Here is a 20,917-nt window from a genome sequence, read left to right as displayed (position 1 = left end):
TTGTTTGGTGGTGTGAGATGCAACAACTTATTGGTGGTACTAGTCCATTGACAAAGATGCATTTGCAGTCATGGGCAGTTTCATTTTACATTGATATGAAATTGTTTGATGTTTCAATGAAAACAGTAAAATCAAACACAAAAGAAGTCAACTCCTTGTCCAGAGAAGTAGAGAAAAATCTCCTGGCCTTCTCCTGGCCTTTCAACAAATATGCAATTACAGTATACATCTTGTAAAAATAATATTTAAGTATGTTAACAAAATACAGTTACTTAAATATATTCAATTCCTGTGTTCAGTGAATTGAAAATATTTGTTCAGAGTAGTCTTTCACTGGTCAGTGCTGCTGAGTATTACCAAGATTTTCATTTGTACGTGTGTATGTACAGTATCGTGCAAAAGTCTTAAAACACGTTAAAAGTCGGATTGTGAAAAAAAGTAAAAAAAGGATTGTAGATTAACTTTACATAGCTATGACATAACTAAATAAGCCATGACAATTATATTCACAAATTTTTAAGTGCTTCACCTCCGGAGTTCCTGCCTGGATGCTGATTTTCTAATCTTCAGTGTGTGGGGCTGTGGTGTTATCCACTATATTATCCATTGCAATAACTTTTATAAGAATGGAAATGTCCACCACTACTGACTACGCAAATTAGACGCCAAGTTCTCAGTTGTAATTATCCCTGAAGACACAAAAAGAGCACACAAATAACCCAGATACAGAGCATATGCTGCAATTGCCTTTTGTGTATGACAGAGAGGGTGTTTATGTCTTTCCTTTACCTGTTTGTAATCATGAAAGGATTCTTCGGTTTTGTATTTCTTGTTGAACACACACACGGCTTCTTGCCTAGCGATCAAGAGAGCTTTCTGTGATGCTCTGTACTCCTGTGCCAGCTCCACGTTTTCTTTTAGAGCTTTCTTCAAATTAGCCTGCATGTTCAGGAACATAATCACCAGTGACATTAACATACATTACTCTGAGCACCACAGGGGGAGTGCACAATGGAAAAAAAAAAACACTACAGTGACGAAAAAAGTAATTGTTATCTATATCAACAGTTTCTCTAAACAAGCAGGGTTATTTACCTACATAGACTCTGAGAGATACTTTACGTATGCAAAAGCCTTAAAAATGTTTAAAAGCACTTACATAAGAGCATATGAAATTGGAAATGTAATTTAGCAAAAGGACAAGTATTCAATTTCAATAATATGCAATTACAGTATACATCTTGCAAAATAATATTTATGTTAACAAAATACAGTTACTCAAATATTTTCAATACCTTTGTTCCATGAATTGAAAATATTTCACTGCTCTGTGGTGCTTATTTGCTCTGTGAGTATTAACAAGATTTTCATATGTATGTACAGTACCATGCAAAAGTCAGAGACCACTTTATATTTATTTGTCAAAATAGCCATTAAGTACAATTTATTCCTTTTTCATATTTCTGAGGAAATTACATATGTGATAATCCACTTGCATAAAAATGGGAAACGCAAAGAAAAATAAGTGTAAAAACAGAAGTTTCCAAAACTGAAATTTAAGAAATTCCCGATTTATGCGCAGTTCTGGATATCTACATATCCCAAAAGTATTGGGACATTCTTATATTATATTCTACACTTAAAGCAAATGTAGTTATTGACTATCCCATGGGACCAAATACTGATATAGTTATTTTTAAATTAATATGTTCCAATACTTAAGCCTTTATAAAAAAAAAGCATATCATTTCAAACAATACAACTTGTAAGCTCAGAAATATCCACAAAATCATCATTAATCATAACAAAAATAAAAATGAACCTCACTGTCCCTATATCATACACACACCGTTTACTACTATCTGCATGTCACATCACACAAAAAACCTTTGCTACAACATAAGCAAACACTAATAATCAGACACCACTTAGAGAAGCATGTAAATAAATTACAATAAATAACTGGCTGATTTGCCTGTCTCATCTCATCTTCACTCTGCTCTCACAGCTGCAAGCAAGCCTGAGACCAAGTGTTTTCTCCAGCATACCTGTACAAATAATGGAGTGCGTTTGGGCAGTAAAACAGTGCAGCTCTAACTGATGAGTGGAACCCAGCACAGGGACTGGCCGTAAACATGACAAATGCAGCCTATTGATTTAAAGCTTAATTACTGCATGCGGCACTGACAAAGCCTGTCTGACGCGCCCGCGAAGTGTAAATGGAACAAATTACGCTTTGTTGGCTGTAAGAAACTGATGGTGTCTGCACTTTGCATCCTCTTTACTTTTCTTCTCCTTGACGAGAATTGTTCTTGATCAAATAAACAAGCAAACTACTGCAGAAAAAAAAACATGAATTCAGAGTACATCTTCAGCTCCAACACCCTAGTAAGTTCCTTATATCTGCCTTATGGACACTCTATATGAAGGCCATATGACTTCTGTTTATATGCATAGGTCTCATGAACAGAAGTTGCTAAAGGTTTTGAGCAAAAAAACATAAAGACATGCTTATTCTTATGCACCCAACACTATCTTAAAGCAACAGCTCAGCCAAAAATCTAATTTACTCAGTTTCCCCTTGCTCAAGACATGTGGTGCCCAAAGTTTGCTTTTTTAGTGTTGTACTGGAGATACAAAGCTAATGTTCCCATTAAGCTTATACCTCATCAGTTAGCATCGAGCCAACTGCAAGCTTAAAACACACACTTCATTTAGTCATCAGCTATTGTCAAATAGACTTTCTTAAGTGGTTTCTGACACTGCATGATTTGTTATCATCTTTAAAAAAATAACAAATGTATGTAGCGCAGGTAACAGATAGTAGCAGTAGTGGGATCATTCCTGTGTTCCCAGGGCCGTTTATTTTCCCACTGAAATTTCTAGGAAACCTATGTTTCCACAGCTCTATGTCCCCTCTTCGTAATTTTGGAAACAACCTATTGTTCACAGGTCCCTATGTTCACTTTATGAAATCTTCTAGGAAACAAGTCTATATTCCCATTGCCATACGTTTTAGCTCCATGTTGCCTCCATCATGTTTTCTCAACAAGAAAAACAAGACTAATACTAAATAAAGACCAACTCAAATTTGGTCTGGGACATGCTGCTTTCAGATAGACTCCCTTATTAAAACATATGCTAACTGTACATTTTGGAGAATGAAAATCTACTCAGTGATTTGGTGTTTTCATGGATGATTTTATTTGAACTTCCCAATACTAACAATGTTGAGAAACATTACTAAAGTCTGCATTCATGCTAACAATTTAATCTTTGAGCACATTCTTGTCAACATCTAACTTCATTTTAATACAGTTTTTAACATGCCTTCATCAACATGCCCTCACCATTTACCATCTCACCATCAGTACCAGTACTAGTACCTTAGAGGCCGTTCCATTACATAATCTCAGAAGACTCACTTTACCAGTAAGGGATCAAGGCTTGATGAATATAGACTTCAGAAGAAAAACCTGTCCAGAAATCACTGCTATTTCACACAACATGCATTTTGTCCATCTATGTTCAACATAGTGGGAACATAAGCCCCTGAAAACATAGGTGTAGCAGCCACTTTGAAGCCTGAATTTTGTCTGTAATTTTATTCACTTTTATAGGTAATGTATATAATACAGTTCCAGAAACCACATAAGCAAGTCCATTTGAGATTACTTAAGTTGATGCAGGGTTGTGATATTTTAGGCGCACAGTTTGCACAATGCTAATTGATGGGATAAAAGTTTCTATTCCTTGTAAGCTACTTTAGCCTTGTAGCTCCATTGTAAAACTAAAGAAGCAAACTCTGGATGCTGGACATTTTGGCTAATTGACTAAATCTGGCATAATGGGAAAACTGTGTAAATTAGATTATTTACCAATTTATATGTTTAATGTGGCACTGAGATGCCATTTGGGTCTTCAATTATTATTTTTGACAAACACATTTTGAAAAAGTATGCTACTGTGAAAAAGTGTGTTTCACCCTTTCCTCTTAAATGACTTACAGGTTGTCCCAACTAAATTCATTAACAATTATAAGAACATCAATCTAGCACTTTCTAATGCATCTAAACTCAATGCCTCAATACCTTTGTTGCTTTATTTGCATCACACTATGTTCGAAGGGTCCTTGATCACAAGCCACTGTCACATGTACTGCCAGTGACTGACAGTACATGTTACATAGTGCTTATGTTGACAGTTGTACAGCAAACCCTCATGGCCATATTTCAAACGTTTTCTTTTTTAACCTGTATAAGTGGCGACTTCTCTACTGACTGCATGTGCTGCTGTTTTATTGTTTTCAGTGCGAGGGCCTGAAAAGGCGCTCTGCTCTACTGCCCTGCAGCCAGCTAATGGGAGACTGGCTCTATGAGGGAAGACTTTTAATTCTGCGCCTGTCTCGCACCAACAACTTGTTTGGAGTTTGCTGCACCCGTGCGCGCATGGCGGATTAAGCTCCATTGCCTTTTCTTGTTTTGAACTAATGCATTCTTGATCACCGTTTAATGAAACTATATACCACATGGCGATTTCACATTAGATAAGCCATGTGAGACTCTCATCAGGCGCGAGGCTCTGACTGGGGCCATAATCCTGAAGCTCAACTCCCCCAATAAATGGCTTTTCCAGAGGAAAATGAAGTGATAATTCATGGCTTTCATGCAACACATAACATATTATTTCTTACAGAAAATTATATGAGGCTGCACCGCATTACTAGAACAAACATGTATTATCAGTATGACATCAGATGGTATGCAGCTGTGATGAATGGAACTAAGAAAAGATAGGCACTGATCAATGAAATAGTGAAGAATGGTGAGATAATGTTAAACTAGCAATGTACAATTAGACTCAAGGCATACTGCACTACAGGTATTAGAGCACTGTGCCTTGCTTTAAAGGCAAATCTCTAACACATTCTAATCCCCTGCTAAGTATGCCTATTCTGTATGTTTAATTCCATTTACCTAAAGAAAAAAAAAACAAACAATCTTGTGACTTATCAAGTATGAAAAGTAAACAACTGACAATACCTGAGTGGCCATAGTAGATCTTTCAGACGAAGCGCCCCCTAAAGCCCTAATCATCTGTTTTTCTATATGTGTATATACAGTATGCATACAGTACTTTAACATATATTTCAGATTATTTTATCATTAACAGGTACTAGATACACTTTTTATTCTTAATCTTAGTAACATTCTTCTCCTGTTAACAGTAGGGTACGGTTGCAATGCAACATAATGATTCTTTACTATTATGTACTGTATCTACATAACGATTGTTTTTCATTTTTAGCTTGCCGCGTTGATACAGAATTATAAGATATAAGCAGTAATATGGGTGCATACTGAGTATTCTACAACAGCATTGTATCTCTGTATCTGCATTTATTTAATGTAACATTTTATTCACAACCTTAAACATAAAAGGTACAATCTATATCTGTTTCTCTGCTGATGTTGTTAGCCCCCTTTTACTCTGTTCTCCAATTGTCAGGACTCCTACAGGACCCCACGGAGCAGATGATATTTGGGTGGTGGATCATTCTCAGCACTGCAGTGACATTGACGTGGTGGTGGCATATTAATGTGTGTTGCGCTGGTATAAGTGGTCACCAGTCCAGCACCAGTAATAGTCAGCAATAGTCCACCAACCAAAAAATGTCCAGCCAATAGTATCCTGTGGGCAGTGTCCTCAGACCACTGACTAGACCAACACAAACTGTGCAACAACAGATGAGCTACTGTTTCTGACTTCACATCTACAAAATGGACCAATAACGTAGGTGTGCCTAACAGAGTGGACAGTGAGTGGACACAGTGTTCAAAAACTCCAGCAGCACTGCTGTGTCTGATCCACTCATACCAGTGTGACACACACTGACACACCACCACCACATCAGTGTCACTGTAATACTGAGAGTGATCCACCACTCAAATAATATCTCCTCTGAGGTGGTCCTTTGGAAGTTCTGACCGTTGAAGAACAGGGTAAAAGGCTAACAAAGTATGCAGAGCAACAGATGGTCCACAGTCTGTAACTGTAGAACAACAAAATGCACCTATATCGTAAGTGGAGCTGATAAAATAGACAATGAGTAATTTAAATGTTATGGCTGATTGGTCTATGTACATCTGGCCCAGTGAGTATATCATTTCATTTTAACTTGTCCAAATCGCTACAGAAACATATTGCTCTGACACCGGTGTTACAGAAATTTGCTAAATTCTCTATGAGCTAGTTTCTTAGAAACATATTAAGCTTAAGCCCAAACTAAAAAGTGAACCACAAATACGTGAAATGTGTGAACCACATTGACAGCCCAATTTAGTTCACAACTAGACTAAATCCAGGGGAAACCAGTCCTACATACATACATACATACATACATCATCTAAACCGCTTATCCTTCTGGGTCGCGGTGGGGTGCTGGAGCCTATCCCAGCTGTATTTTCAATTTCATTGCTGTATGTTATATTTTCAAAATACAACAATGACAAATTAAACAAAAAAAGTGTGGCTAACAACAAAGTTAATAAAGACCCCATGTGCATTGTGCTAAAAGGCTCCTACTTTTATTTATTAGTAGCAAAGTGTTCAGACTTTTAGACAAAAGGGTAACACTTTACAATACTGTTTCGTAGTTAATAAGTAACTAATCAGGAACTAAGCAGGAATTAATGAGTAGTTCTGCATTAATGCTTAAATAACTACTCTTAACTACCAAGGACTACTAGTTAACAACTCAGTAGGTAATAGTGAACTAATGATTAGGGTAGTTTACTATTAACTAAGCAATAACTACTGAGTCTCATAGAGAATTACTTTGTAACTATGGTTTCTTAGAATAACTACTCATAAAATACAGATCAATTCAACATTAATTGCTCAATAGCTGAGTCTGACAAGGTTCCTGCTGAACTACTAACTGATGTAGTGTATTCCAACACCTCTAACACTAGTGAAATACACTACACAGTGTGCAGTCTCTACAGTATAATGGATTATACCCTCCATTTCTATTCCCAGAAACAGGTATCCTCAGAGAAGGCTGGGGCATCACACCACACTGTAATGACTGGTGTCCCTCATATGTTTGTTTTGATTAGAAACCTTAAAAGGCTAATTTACATCTTCATATTTGACAGTGTGAACCAATTTGCACATCAGCCTACAAATGGGACAACTGCTAAAACACCTCAGTATTTAGTAGACCAGTCTGCTTACCTCTCATCTTTAAAAAAGAAAACACCATTCTTTTCTGCAGGAGCACATGTGCCAGTGTTTCTTCTGAGCAGTAGTTCTCCTTTAATGTTCTCTTGAAGGCAGGGTCAGTCAAAGAGAGGGCTCACAGAGATATCTGAATGTGTATGTGTCCTGCCTTCAATTTCACTTGGTTCTACATATTACCAAGTGATTATGTAATTACTGCCTGTTAGATAATGAATGAGGCATTGCTGTTCTTCATCAGGAGCTAATGATGATTAGTAACAATATAAAATGAAACAATGGTTACTTATTATTAATGAACTAGGAGTTATTGATTATCAGGAACAGTATAAAGTGAAACACATTGTAATTCATTACTGATGAACTAGGAGTTAATGATGATCAGGAACAGTATTATAAAATGAAACACATGTTAACTCACTATTGATGAAGTAGGAGTTAATGATGATCTGGAACAGTATTATAAAGTGAAACACATAGTAACTTATTATTAATGAAGTAGGAGTTAATGATGATCTGGAACAGTATTATAAAGTGAAACACATGGTAACTCATTAATGAACTAGGAGTTAATGATGATCTGGAACAAAATTTTAAAGTGAAACACATAGTAACTCACTATTAATGAAGTAGGAGTTAATGATAATCAGGAACTGTATTATAAAGTGAAACACATGGTAACTCATTACTAATGAACTAGGAGTTAAATCATGATCAGGAACTGTATTATAAATGGAACTACATTAAAAAATAAAAACCCCTGTACTGTAGTACAAAAATATTAATAAAGAAATTTTGAAAAAAGTAAATAAGTTGTTTATTGAGTCCTTTTTTATTTGTGAACAGTCCAAATGTGAAAACATCCCTGGGTTAGCTAGCTATATCACTGAAAATAATACACCCAAACAAAATGAAATCAAATCATAAGTCATTACTACTGAAGGAGAAAGTCTAAGAGCTGAGACCAATCACAGTATGTTCTGCTAGTACATTAGTTACACATATTTCTGTTTCATATCTGAGGCACAAAGTTGTACTGCCTATTATCTTAGCTCACATTAGCTAAATTACAACACAGTAAAACAGACATTGTACAAGAAGACCGTACCTACTTAGCTCAGATTAGTTAGCAATTCAGCTAACTGTGTTTCTAGATTAGTGCTGCTGTCTGAATAAACCCTTGAATCTGAATCAAAAGTCTCACATTAGTGGCCCGGGGGTCTGCCCTGAGTCTGATTCACTCATCATACATCAGGAGATACAGCGAGTCAGAATTAAAATATGAACAGAATTATCAAACTAATTCACTGAGAACACAGGATTACCTGCTCTTCTTTTCCAGCACTAGCAAAACCCTCATGGGTGATCAACAGAAACACCAAAGCTATCATAATAAGAGTCCTGTGCAACTCTACTGTTAAATGTAAGTTTATTTAATTCAATAGAACTAATTATGCAGCACTAATCTAGAAACACAGTTAGCTGACTTGCTAACTAATCTGAGCTAAGTACGTACGGTCTTCTTGTACAATGTCTTGCCATGCTGTTTCAGAAGCAACAGACTTTCTCCTTCAGTAGTAATGACAGATTTTGATTTCTTTTTTTTGGGTGTATTATTTTCAGTGATATAGCTAGCTAACCCAGGGATGTTTTCACATTTGGACTGTTCACAAATAAAAAAGGACTCAATAAACAACTTATTTACTCTTCCTTTTTTCAAAATTTCTTTATTATTACTTTTTGTACTACAGTACATCATTTCTTTAGGGGTTTTTATTTCTAATGTAGTTCAATTTATAATACTGTTCCAGATCATCATTAACTCCTACTTCATCAATAGTGACTTACCATGTGTTTCATTTTATAATACTGTTCCTGATCATCATTAACTCCTACTTCATTAATAGTGAGTTAACATGTGTTTCACTTTATACTGTTTCTCATCATCAATAACTCCTACTTCATTAATAATGAGTTACTATTCATTTTATATTGTTACTGATCATCATTAGCTCCTGATGAAGAACAGCAACACCTCAATCATTATCTAACAGACAGTAATTACATAATCACTTGGTAATATGTAGAACTAAGTGAATTTGAAGGCAGGACACATACACATTCAGATATTTCTGTGAGCCCTCTCTTCAACTGACCCTGCCCTCAAGAGGACATTAAAGGAGAACTACTGCTCAGAAGAAACACTGGCACATGTGCTCCTGCAGAAAAGAATGGTGTTTTCTTTTCTAAAGATGACAGGTAAGCAGACTGGTCTACTGAATACAATAGCAATTGTCCCATTTGTAGGCTGATGTGCAAATTGGTTCACACTGCCAAATATGGAGATGTAAATTAGCCTTTTAAGGTTTCTGATCAGAACAAACACATGAGGCACACCAGTCATTACAGTGTGGTGTGATGCCCCAGCCTTCTCTGAGGATACCTGTTTCTGGGAATAGAAATGGAGGGTATAATCCATTATATTGTAGAGACTGCACACTGTGTAGTGTATTTCACTAGTGTTAGAGGTGTTGGAATACACTACATCAGTTAGTAGTTCAGCAGGAACCTTGTCAGACTCAGCTATTGAGCAATTAATGTTGAATTGATCTGTATTTTATGAGTAGTTATTCTACGAAACCATAGTTACAAAGTAATTTTCTATGAGACTCAGTAGTTATTGTTTAGTTAATAGTGAACTACCCTAATCATTAGTTCATTATTAATACTGAGTAGTTAACTAGTAGCCCTTGGTAGTTAAGAGTAGTTACTTAACCATTAATGCAGAACTACTTATTTGTTCCTGCTTAGATCCTGATTAGTGACTTATTAACTACGAAACAGTATTGTAAAGTGTTACTGATAAAAGTATAAGAATAGAATTTGCTGATCCCTGACCTTGATGTCCAGCATAACAGCCTGCCGCTGGGCCAGGAGGGTAGAGTGGGCCTTCTCAGAAAGGCCTGTCGTGCTTCTGCAGGCTGCAATATCGCTCTGCAGGCTGCTTATCACTATGGCAGCTGAATTATGCTTACATTCCTCCATGTCAGACATACTCCTAAAAAAAAAAAAAAACACATAGGTTTATGATGTTAGATAACCCATTGAAAATCACACATGGTTTTAATGTTTCAGTAGTCCTGGGCTAGTTTTAGACAATGATAAAATTGATGATTTAAGAGATGGTCAAATCGTCTTACATTTATCAAAATGTATCAAGGCATGCATAGCTCTTGAATTTGGCAGCATATTCAGAATTTTGAAGTCATGTTTATGTGGTCATCAGCAACTGGTTATCACATGAACACTTTTACACTGCACAAAGTACCAGAACCTTTGGCACCACAAAACCAGAACTGTGCTTTTTCCACTGGCCATCAGTCCAATACAGATTGTAGTTTTCCAGTTATTGGTACCTGCTCAATACTGGTGCAAACATGACCCACTGGCACTCGAGAGTAGCGCTACCATTAGTGACTAGTTAAGCATGCTGCCATCAATAACTAAGTAACCAAATAAATAAATAAATAAATAAATAGCAGAATACCATTGTCCAAAAATCAGAGAAAACAGATCCGTGGACCAAATGAACTGGTGAAGGCATTGTTGCAAGAGTAGGGCTATTGCATTTTATTATTTTCCACAATCATTTAATCATATCATATTTTTGTTGTACAGTCACTTTATCATCGCAAAAATGATTGTGAATTGTTTTTCTATCACTTATGCATACAACAAATATGTACAACATTAAATAATAAAACAAAGCAAAAAACATTCTAAGAAGACACTTCTAACTTCTAACGAAATTATTGCCTCTCTTTCGCCATCCTCCTCGCTGTAAGTGGGGGCGCCCTCTTCCAGGCAGGTTCACTACAGCTCCTGTTGTTTTAAAGCCCAAGGGAACTTAAAACTATGTTTTGTGTCCAGTAAATGATGTAAATCTCCCAAATTCTCCTCTTTCAATTTGAACAAGGTAGTTGTAGTATCACCAATCACAAGGCTGATGTGTCCTGTACACAGTTTTAACAAGAATCTGTTCCCCAATGGTCTATCTCTGTCTGAGAAACTTACAGAATGAAAGCCAACAACTAAGCGAAGGCTAACCCAGCATGCATAACCAAGCTATTAAGCCAGCATCTTTCTGTCTGCCAGTCGTTTGTGTGTTCATCTATTTGTACAACCAGTGATGCCAGAATTCCATTCATTCGTTTGTTCATCCATACATCCAACTGGTCATGCCAATATTCTGTGTGTGTGTGTGTATATATATATATATATATATGTATATATATATATATATTCTGTGTGTATGCAGCATGTTGTACTAAGTTGTCAATTCAATTTGTATTAAATGTCAATCCAGCATGCTCATCGGAATATCAGGCCATGCCCAGTCAGTTCTTAGATAGGTCTGAGTATGTTTTACCACATCATATTTATTTCATATTTGTTTTTTAAAACTTTGTGTTCTTAATTAAAAATTAATTAACTAAACTTACATTTAAAAAATAATAATTGAAAAAAGAATTAACTAAACTTCTTAATTATTGCCCTAACAGTTGATGGGGCATTTTCTGGCATGTAACAATTTTTAATAGCCATTGCCTGGTTTATGAAAGTCAACACACTTTTATCTTGCTTCATTTGTGCGTTCTCTTTTTGTTTTCTTAGACTCAAATTATTTCAGTTAAAGGTTAGATTTTTCTCAAATTTTCAGGGAGACACTGAAAGTACTGACAATAAATAACAGTGTATTTTCTTCTCACATGGCTTTAAATCACTGTTGCTTATGAAAGACAATTCATTTGCAAGATCATTAATTTAACACTGTGACACACACACATACACACACTCACACAGAAGCTGGTGGAAAGGTAACTCAGAACAGCATGCGACATATGAGATTATACAAGTGACTACCCGATTTGTATAATGTGTTGTCCAAGCACATCATCTTCAAGAAGAATTATGTAGCAGATTCAAAAGTGTGTTTCTGTGAACTATGTGAGGAACTCTCAATCTGCCAGCTGTTCCTGTTTATCAGTGTAAAGCCTCTATCTATGGTTACACTGTATCTAATTACAGAGACAAAATCTACAAAAGTCTTTGTTCCACTAGCAAGCAAAACAGCTGAGACCATGATTTGTGAAGATTGTATATTCGTCACATTTATTTAACCAAATCAGTTAGTCAAGAACACACTGTCTTTTATAAAACCAATCTGGTAAAGAATCTAAACCACTTGTCTAACTACTTAATAAATGAATTGATAATTATTTGGCTTTGTACATACCCATGAGCTCCTGCCCTTATGTTCAAGACTCACAATTTGCATATTCCTATAGCTAAACATTAAAGATAGCAGTCAGAAGCCATTTTGTAGAGTTGTCTGCAGCATCTGAACACTGCTTAAAGACATTTTAATTATATATAGCCTCTAGACCGCTTCTTCTATCCACCTTATTTTTTCATGTGACCACTGTATTTTGAGATTATGGCTGAAATATCTGGTTGGGGGAATGGAAGGGTCATCCATTACTGATTTTAGCAGACGCGAAGGAAATGTACTTACTTTTAAAGTTATAAGTTTTATGTCCTATTAAATGTCTCTGAGACCTTCTAAGAAAACACACAATGTGCAGTTGTCCCTATATAATTGAATATATTCTGCCCCCTAGAGTAGACTGAGCAGATCAGCAGAAAGCTAACCAGCTAGCAAGCCAATGCTTCAAAAATAAAAGACTTGAAGTTCAAGCCTTCACAGAAGAAGAAACTTAAAAACTGAGACTAACAAAGTAAAGAATGTTACGTGGAGCTTAAAACATATTTAAACTAAATATTTCTAAATTAAAGTGAAGAAAAATGAAAAACAAAATGAAAAGGCTGAAATGAAATGACTGTATTAGCACAAGTAATTGGTGTGGGCTATAAATAGAATGTTCTCACTGAAGCGTTTCTCTCACACAGGTTCAAGTTTCTGTTGACTCTTGATTAAAAACTTTGGCACACAAGCATTCAAATATCCCCACAACAAGACTATTTAAAGGTTTATTTGTTGCTACACCATGTTTGGATGTTATAAGTATTTAACAAATTGTCTGTTTATGCTTCGCCAGAAGTTCTGTCCATAAGTCACTTGAAGCATCATGTGGTGCATGAATAAATTGGATAGCTTTTTGAGCATGCACATGTTACAGTCTCACAATGAGTTTATCAGTATCAGATTTACAAATCAAGTTGCTGCCTTCTTTAGAATAAGGAACTGGCCACCCTAGAGCCAAGACCTCTCCATCATTAAATGTGTTTGGGATTATTTGGATTGTGAAACGCACAGAGTGTAACCAACTTCTAAGACTGAATTTAGAAGGTGTAGAAAATTATCCTTGCAGATTTATTTGAAAAACTGAAAGCAAGTCTCCAGAAAACAACGGAAGCTGTAAAGGGTTGACATAATAAAATACTGAAATAAAATAAATTTAGTTGTTTCTATGCAATTGTCTGTTAAAAATATGTTTTTGCTTTCTTCCTAATGCTTAAAAATGAAAGTTGTACTGGCTTTTTTGACTGGAAATTAAATAAATGAAAAGTGGTCTCTGTATGTACTATATACTGTACATACACAGCTCATACTATATTGCATTTGTAATGCCTTGTACTTACCGTAGTTCTTCTATAACCTGTGGCATGGTGGTGGCAATATGCTCCATCATGTCTGAAGCTTTTCTGCATTCTTCAGACTTCAGTCTGAGCTCCTCAATCCTGCAGGATGTCTGTTCACACTTCACTGAGACTGCACTGTGAGCTTTCTGCACACAAACAATCCTACACTAAATACCATTGCAATATGTGCACAACTCACAGAGTATAACAATAACAAAATCAAATATCACTGTAGTTACTTTAATTGAATTCAGATGTTCGAGACAGGTGCTCTTCTGCTTCTCAAGGTCACCACACAGCCTTTTACGTTCAGTCAGAATGTCACTTGATTTCCTTTGCAAGTTTGCAATTTTCTAAAAAGTAATTAGCAGAAACATTAAGTAGGCAAAATCATAAAGTATTATTTGGAAATTATGTCAATATTCCATATCCATATTTTAACAATACTACAGCCAACACAACAACTACATTATGTAATTATCTTTATTGTTAACTGTCAAAAATGGGCTGGTCATCTTTGGCAAAACAAAGAATGCATCACAGCCTAATAATTCCCTACAAAGTCTTATGCCAACTTCACCTTGCACTACATCTAATTGAAATCCCACTCACATGAATGATCTTTGTGATATATTCTTTATAATGATACAGGATAACAGTAATAAAATAAAGATCTTTTCCCTAATGTCACAAGGCAGTGTACTACACTATGGATTGAACTACTGACATATCTCATGTCTAAAATATACAATGACAATTCATACGTTGAATCACCAGCTTGAAGTGTTTTTTGATGTTGCAATATGTCTCTCTGTTTGCCTGCAGTTAATCTAGGTTTCATCAGTATCTAGCCAGACTGGCTCTAGTTTCCTTATTGTTGCTATATAGCTTTCCACTAGCTGAATCAGCTTCCTTAATGATACTGGTAAAGTGCCCCATCCCTAATATCAGTGTCAGGCTAATACCAGTAGAAAATACTGGATCTAACATTGAAGGAAAGGCAGAACATGCACAATCTCATTCTGCAACAAATCCAGCCTGAAATGACTGAAAAGTGCTTATAGAACAGCATAACATATAGAGAAGTAAAGTAGGTCAATAAAGCTGTGGTTTTGCATAAGTCATGTTGTTGACTAATATCTTTTCCTCTACGCTAGTGAATGGTACTTTTAGTTACTCAAGTGACTAAATGGCAGTATTGGTATTACATAAGAAAGGAAATATTGGTATTGTGCTTGTAATATTGTAAAAGCAGGATTAGTTTTCTGGCTACCTTTGCTAAACTCCTAGTTTCTTCTGTGATACTACAGCTGGAGGTTCCTGCATTCCAGAGTGATTTCTTGATGAGATTACTGGCTCAAGTATTTCAGTTCCATGCTGGCTAGCTCAGCTTTTTATCTCAATTCAGTTCAGTTTATGGTATTTTTTTTAATAATAGATCTTGTTAGCCTAATAGAAATCTAAATCTAAATCTAAAATAGATATCTAGATGAGGCTAATCATGGTAGTATTCGTCAAGTGGCCCCAGTGATCAAGAAAAATCACATTAGTGTCATGTCAAGCACTGCTGCAGTAGTGGTAGGTGAGCTGGTTTGGGTAGTAGTAGCTACACAACTACAGTTTTACAAGAGGACAATATAAAATTGAGGTCCTTTGCCTGTTGAGCTTTGTCATTTTGAAATTCACCATAGTAGTCACCTACAGGCATTTTGGTGACACCTGCGCCAACATCACAGCTCACTATCATGTGCACATGCTGAGAGGGGTCCACCACACAAACAATATCTGGTCAGTCATGGTCCTATGGTGATCCCCTTCCATACATGGATTGGGTAGGGAGTGGCTGATGTATTGTGCAGCAGCAGATGAGGCTACAGTCAGTGACGGTAAACCTACAAACTGCACATACAGCACTGTGGAGAAGCTATGATTTTTTTTTTTCAGGAGATATTTCTGAGAAAATTATATATAAGATAATTCACTTGTATAAGGAAGGGAAAAGTCAAAGGAAAATAAGAGAAAAAAGAGGAGTTTCCAAAACTCAAAAAACTATTAAATGATAGAGAAAAACAGGACTTCCAACAACCAAACCTGGTCCATCACTCCATTGTGAGAAGACCCAAGAGAAAACTTGGTGCTATGTCAAGAAACTGTGAATGAGAAAAGTAAAAAGGCAAATAAGAAGACATTTTACCAATTAAACAAAGAAGCTGCTGGTGTTCTCAGAACAATGAATGGTCCACCCCAGAGTCTAGACCTCAACATCTTCAAATGTGGATTGGATTACTTCATTTGTAATAAGCATAAAATACAACCAACTTCCAAGACTGAAATTTGCAGGTGTGGAAAAAAATATCCACTGCAGATTTCTTTGAAACACTAAAAATATAGGTTTTCTGCTTCTTTCTCCCAGCACTGAAAAATGAACAACTTGTATTTAATGGCTGTTTTGACTAGAAATTAAATAAATGAAAGATGGCATTTGACTTTTGCACAGTACTGTATATAGTAGGTGAACCTGATAAGTGTACGTACAAGCTAGATGCACCTAATGAAATGACAACTCACACCAGTTCCACTCTAACAATAAGCATACAGTTGGTGTCAAATCCTCACAGGTGTGCTGCAATGTCCTAGCAGGCAGGTCTACTTTCTAACAGCGGGCATTTTCCTGGGTTCTGTCCACTCATGCAGGGACATGGTGGCTGCTCACACTCCCAGGTGGACTAGTGTGCAGTTCGCCAGCACAGAAGTATAAATGGCTTGTGACCTCCATGATTATCTTCACAACATATCAACAATACATAAAGACCTATGTCTTTTTATTCCATGACTGACAAGACATGTAATGGAGGTTTCTTTGCTATCAGGCCATTGTCAGGCTTTCTAAAAAAAAAAAAGGCTCTTATTAGATTGTCAACTCAGTGGTTATCCATTTTTGCTTTATGTCAATTCCAGCTGAACCTGAATCAGTTAAAGGCCATTTTACATGGATTGTATCTGCCTGAACAGCCCTGGGGAGCCTAACTGTTTCAGATGTATGCGCAATGGCAACCTAGACATCCAACACTTTTAGCTACATCAGTTTGCTTGGCCAATACAATGATATAGAAGGTGAGTATGTTCTGTCCTCTGACAAATTGGTATTTTCTTATCCAGTGTAGACTGTCTTCTAGCCAGTGGGATATGAAGCATGCTGTTAGATGACTCACATGTAACTTTACAAGGAGTGATTGTTATTGTTTTCATTTTTGTGAGGAGGCTCTGAAAGTTTTGTGACTTGGTCATGTCATAAGACAGTAGTGACTACTTTGGTAAAAAATTGCAGTCTACATACACTTGCATTAAGTGAAGAACATCTCCTTTGCAGGCATATGGTTACATACATACATACATCATCTAAACCGCTTATCCTTCTGGGTCGCAGTGGGGTGCTGGAGCCTATCCCAGCTGTCATGGGGCAGAAGGCAGGATACACCCTGGACAGGTCGCCAATCCATCGCAGGGCAGACAGACAGACAGACAGACACACTCACGCACACACTCACACCTAGGGGCAATTTTAGCATGTCCAATTGGCCTGACTGCATGTCTTTGGACTGTTGGAGGAAACCAGAGTACCCGGAGGAAACCCACGCAGACACGGGGAGAACATGCAAACTCCACACAGAAACGACCCTGGTCGCCCGCCCGGGAATCGAACCTAGGCCATTCTCGCTGTGAGGCAACAGCGCTACCCACTGCGCCACCGTGCTGCCCATATGGTTACATGTGTAACCAATTTTACTAATTTTATAGTCCTATATTAAGGAATAAATTCTACTGGTCCACAGTTGATAAATGATTTTTGTTAAATTTTTGAAAAATTATTGGAAATTTGTTAATTGTTGTGTTAATGTTTTTAATTTAATAGTGTAAATACTGTTACTGTCAATTAACTCAGTGTGTTGCAATCACTGTACACCTGTCCGGTAAACTAGTAATTTTATAGATTGTGTACATATACATGCTGCATTTTGTTTTATGTAATTCTGTTCTTTTGTGAAGTAAAACAGAAATACAAAGATTACATACACATAACATCCCAGCAGAAACTTTACCTTAGATTTTACTGTGTGTATCTCTTTTAGCTCAACCATCTCGGTCTCCAGCTGGGAAGTTGTAGAGGACACATCTTCATATTCTTTCAGTAGCTCATTTTTCGCTCTCTCATAGTCCACTTTTACCAGATTATGTTCTTCCATAATTGAGGATATTGTACTCTATAGGATTAAGTAAACACACAGTGCAAATCTCGTTACAAAATATATTTGTATTTAAAAGCAAAGTACTCACTCCCATTGTTTTTGCCTTAAAATTGAGAGTTGGCACTTGCTTTTCTTAGAGATTATTTTGGACAGTGGACATAGGGCTGTACTGCAGTTCTTGTGTCACAAGCACAGAAAAAATGCTATAATAAGGTAGGGGAAGGGTCAAGGCAAATGTCTTCCCCCCATTTATTTTTCAAAACTCAAAGAATAACAGAAATATAGATACAAGGTTTAGACCCAAAAGCGACAAATTAGTTTATTGCAAAAGCAGCTTTTATGTGACTGGTGTGTACCATCATTCATTAATGTCTGTTCAACTGCATCTGTAAAAATAATAAAACTGATATTTTAAACTGTAATTTAAAGGATGTATAGGATAATATAGAGAAATTGGAGAGTTTACTTTTGTGCTATCATACAAATAGATTTTGAGTGCTTACCTTGAGAGTTGCTACCACTTGCATCTCACTCATCAGCTGCATCTTCAGTTTTTCTGTTTCTCTCTAACAAACAAGGAAAACTATGCTGAATATTAAAAACATGACTCTAGAACTCCTCTGATCTCACTTTTTGTTCTTAATATATGGCATCTTTAACACAGTTAAATGTTAGGTTAAGGCTTTAAGGTGTAACTAGCATGTTTTTGGTCATCACTATTTTGCAAAACATGATACACAAAACATAATACTTGAAACATAATATTCAAAACATAATAAACTGATATGATCAGCTCTGTTCAGTTGGCCTTTCTATGAAACAGCCTAAATGCCACTGATTAAGTGTAAACCCTGCATGGCAGTTACGATGCGGTAAACCCTGTATTCTCATACAAATCCATTTTCTGAAGCTCAGTCTGTGAGACTTCTTACTATATCATGAGCATTGTTTTTAACGCAACAAAAAAAAATTATATTTATTTTACAAATGGACATTTCTAAGGAAAAATGCTTTGGTTGGTGGAAAGTAAAACCTGACATCAAAGTAATTATCAAAGTGTGTGATGTTACAAAGCTTGTTATGCCCCATATATCTAAAAAAAAAACTATGTAAAACAATTAATTTATTTTTAAAGCAAATAAATTCTCAACTGCACCTTTTCTCTACAGATACACAGAAGTTCTGTAAGAGGTCGCCATAAAACCAACAGAAAAAAAATATTTTAGAAGAAGAAGAATCGATTACTGTCTCACTGCTGGCTTAGTGGCTGACCAAAAGTACGAAGCGTTGCCTAACATATGAAATTTGTTCTTTGTTTTGTTGCCATTAACAATACCAATATCAAGGATTTAAAAATATCAGAATTTTTTAGATTCAGAATTTTTTTTTTTTGTTGTCCAATATAATTTCTTGTGGTCAAAAATTTAACACACTTTAATGAGGTTGATCCCTGCCAATGCAACAGCCATATGTGGCAAAGACAGTGTAACTGGACTAGGGGTGTTGGGAGGGTAAGATGAAAAACGATATTATATATTATATTGTATTATTTTTCCCTGCTTACTGGTCCATGGTGACGTAACCTGAAGATGTTTTAGAGGCATTATACTTAATGGAAGATTATAGGAAGACAATAATTTGGTCTTTTAAATGACTAACTGTTCTTAATACAACCATGAACTATTACGGTTAAAAGGTCCATTTTGATTTCAGGTTGACTTTAATGATGGTGTTTAGCAATCTGTGTAAAGACTGGCATAAGATGATGAAAGCATTAAAATCCTCAGAAAGACACTCTCACGGATAAACATGCACTTGATAAATATCTGTGTTTTGCCTGCGGCTGTCTTTTCAATAAACAGCTTTAGGGAACTACTGTCCTAAAGTAATAGCAGACCTGAGACAAATAACTAAAATCAGACTTTTCTTACCCTCATTCTCTGCTCCCACATGAAGGTTTGCTGCTCTAGGTCTTCCAACCTGGCCTTGGTGTTTGTATGCTGGGCAGCCTCCAGTGTCAGCTCACCCTTGACCTGCTCCCTCTCTTCCTCATTTTGACTGATCTTCTCCAGGATCCGCTTACAGTCTCTCTGCAGCTGCTTCACTGCCTGCTTGCTACAATGACCAGAAGTGAAAAAACAAAACAACCATTAAACAATTTAAGAAAGAACTGTGTTTAAAAAAAAAAAAAATCAAGATGGAACCATGGTCATTCATTCAAATGTAAAAGTGCTTCAAAACACAACAGGTGCAAAACATAATGACGTTTGACGTATTTTTCCCCACAGGGGATGTGAAACAAATTAATATGCAAGATATACTGCAAGTGAGATAATATTGGGTAGGCTGTTGATTGTAGATGATAAAAAAGCCTTTATGAAAAAGTATCATCATTCCAAATCAAAATAGTGAGGTCCTCTCCTTGTCACCATACAAATCATGTCAGAAACTTGCAGGTGAATGTCTTTTTCTCTACACATTAGAGACATTTAAGGGTACCCCATTTGCTTCCAGTGTATTCACCACAAAACTTACTACCAAGCTGTCTAATATAGCTGTTCTTTAGTTCAGTACAAGTTCTGTCATCGATCATTAGGAGTTTACTTGCTTCCATTAAGTGGGTCGGCTGGCAACAAGCACCCATGCATCCAGAGAGGACGCAGAAAAAATAAAACTACTTAATGAATGTCTTAAAAATCCCATTAACAAAAACACTTCTCTTAAAAAGATATGACAAAGAGTTTGCCAAACCAAAAAACAAAAGA

The 20,917-nt window shown here is 36.3% G+C and overlaps 1 protein-coding gene across 1 annotated transcript in view; it reads right to left on the bottom strand.

Moving 5' to 3' along the window:
• LOC118822859 (coiled-coil domain-containing protein 178) overlaps positions 1 to 20,917 on the bottom strand; it is a 57,853-nt gene that overhangs the window by 11,993 nt on the left and 24,943 nt on the right. Inside the window, exons 12-18 of the mRNA XM_036592177.1 lie at positions 20,084 to 20,267; positions 18,656 to 18,718; positions 18,006 to 18,167; positions 14,145 to 14,258; positions 13,906 to 14,051; positions 10,141 to 10,300; positions 790 to 939 (exon numbers count right to left, since the gene is read on the bottom strand). Coding sequence (XP_036448070.1) covers positions 790 to 939; positions 10,141 to 10,300; positions 13,906 to 14,051; positions 14,145 to 14,258; positions 18,006 to 18,167; positions 18,656 to 18,718; positions 20,084 to 20,267 — 979 coding nt within the window. The remainder of the gene's footprint in view (positions 1 to 789; positions 940 to 10,140; positions 10,301 to 13,905; positions 14,052 to 14,144; positions 14,259 to 18,005; positions 18,168 to 18,655; positions 18,719 to 20,083; positions 20,268 to 20,917) is intronic.

The sequence above is a fragment of the Colossoma macropomum genome, unplaced genomic scaffold (assembly GCF_904425465.1).
Source record: "Colossoma macropomum unplaced genomic scaffold, Colossoma_macropomum, whole genome shotgun sequence".
NCBI classification, from domain to species: domain Eukaryota; kingdom Metazoa; phylum Chordata; class Actinopteri; order Characiformes; family Serrasalmidae; genus Colossoma; species Colossoma macropomum.
The sequence above is the reverse complement of the archived record's forward strand: the minus strand, read 5'-3'. Positions and strand labels throughout refer to the sequence as shown.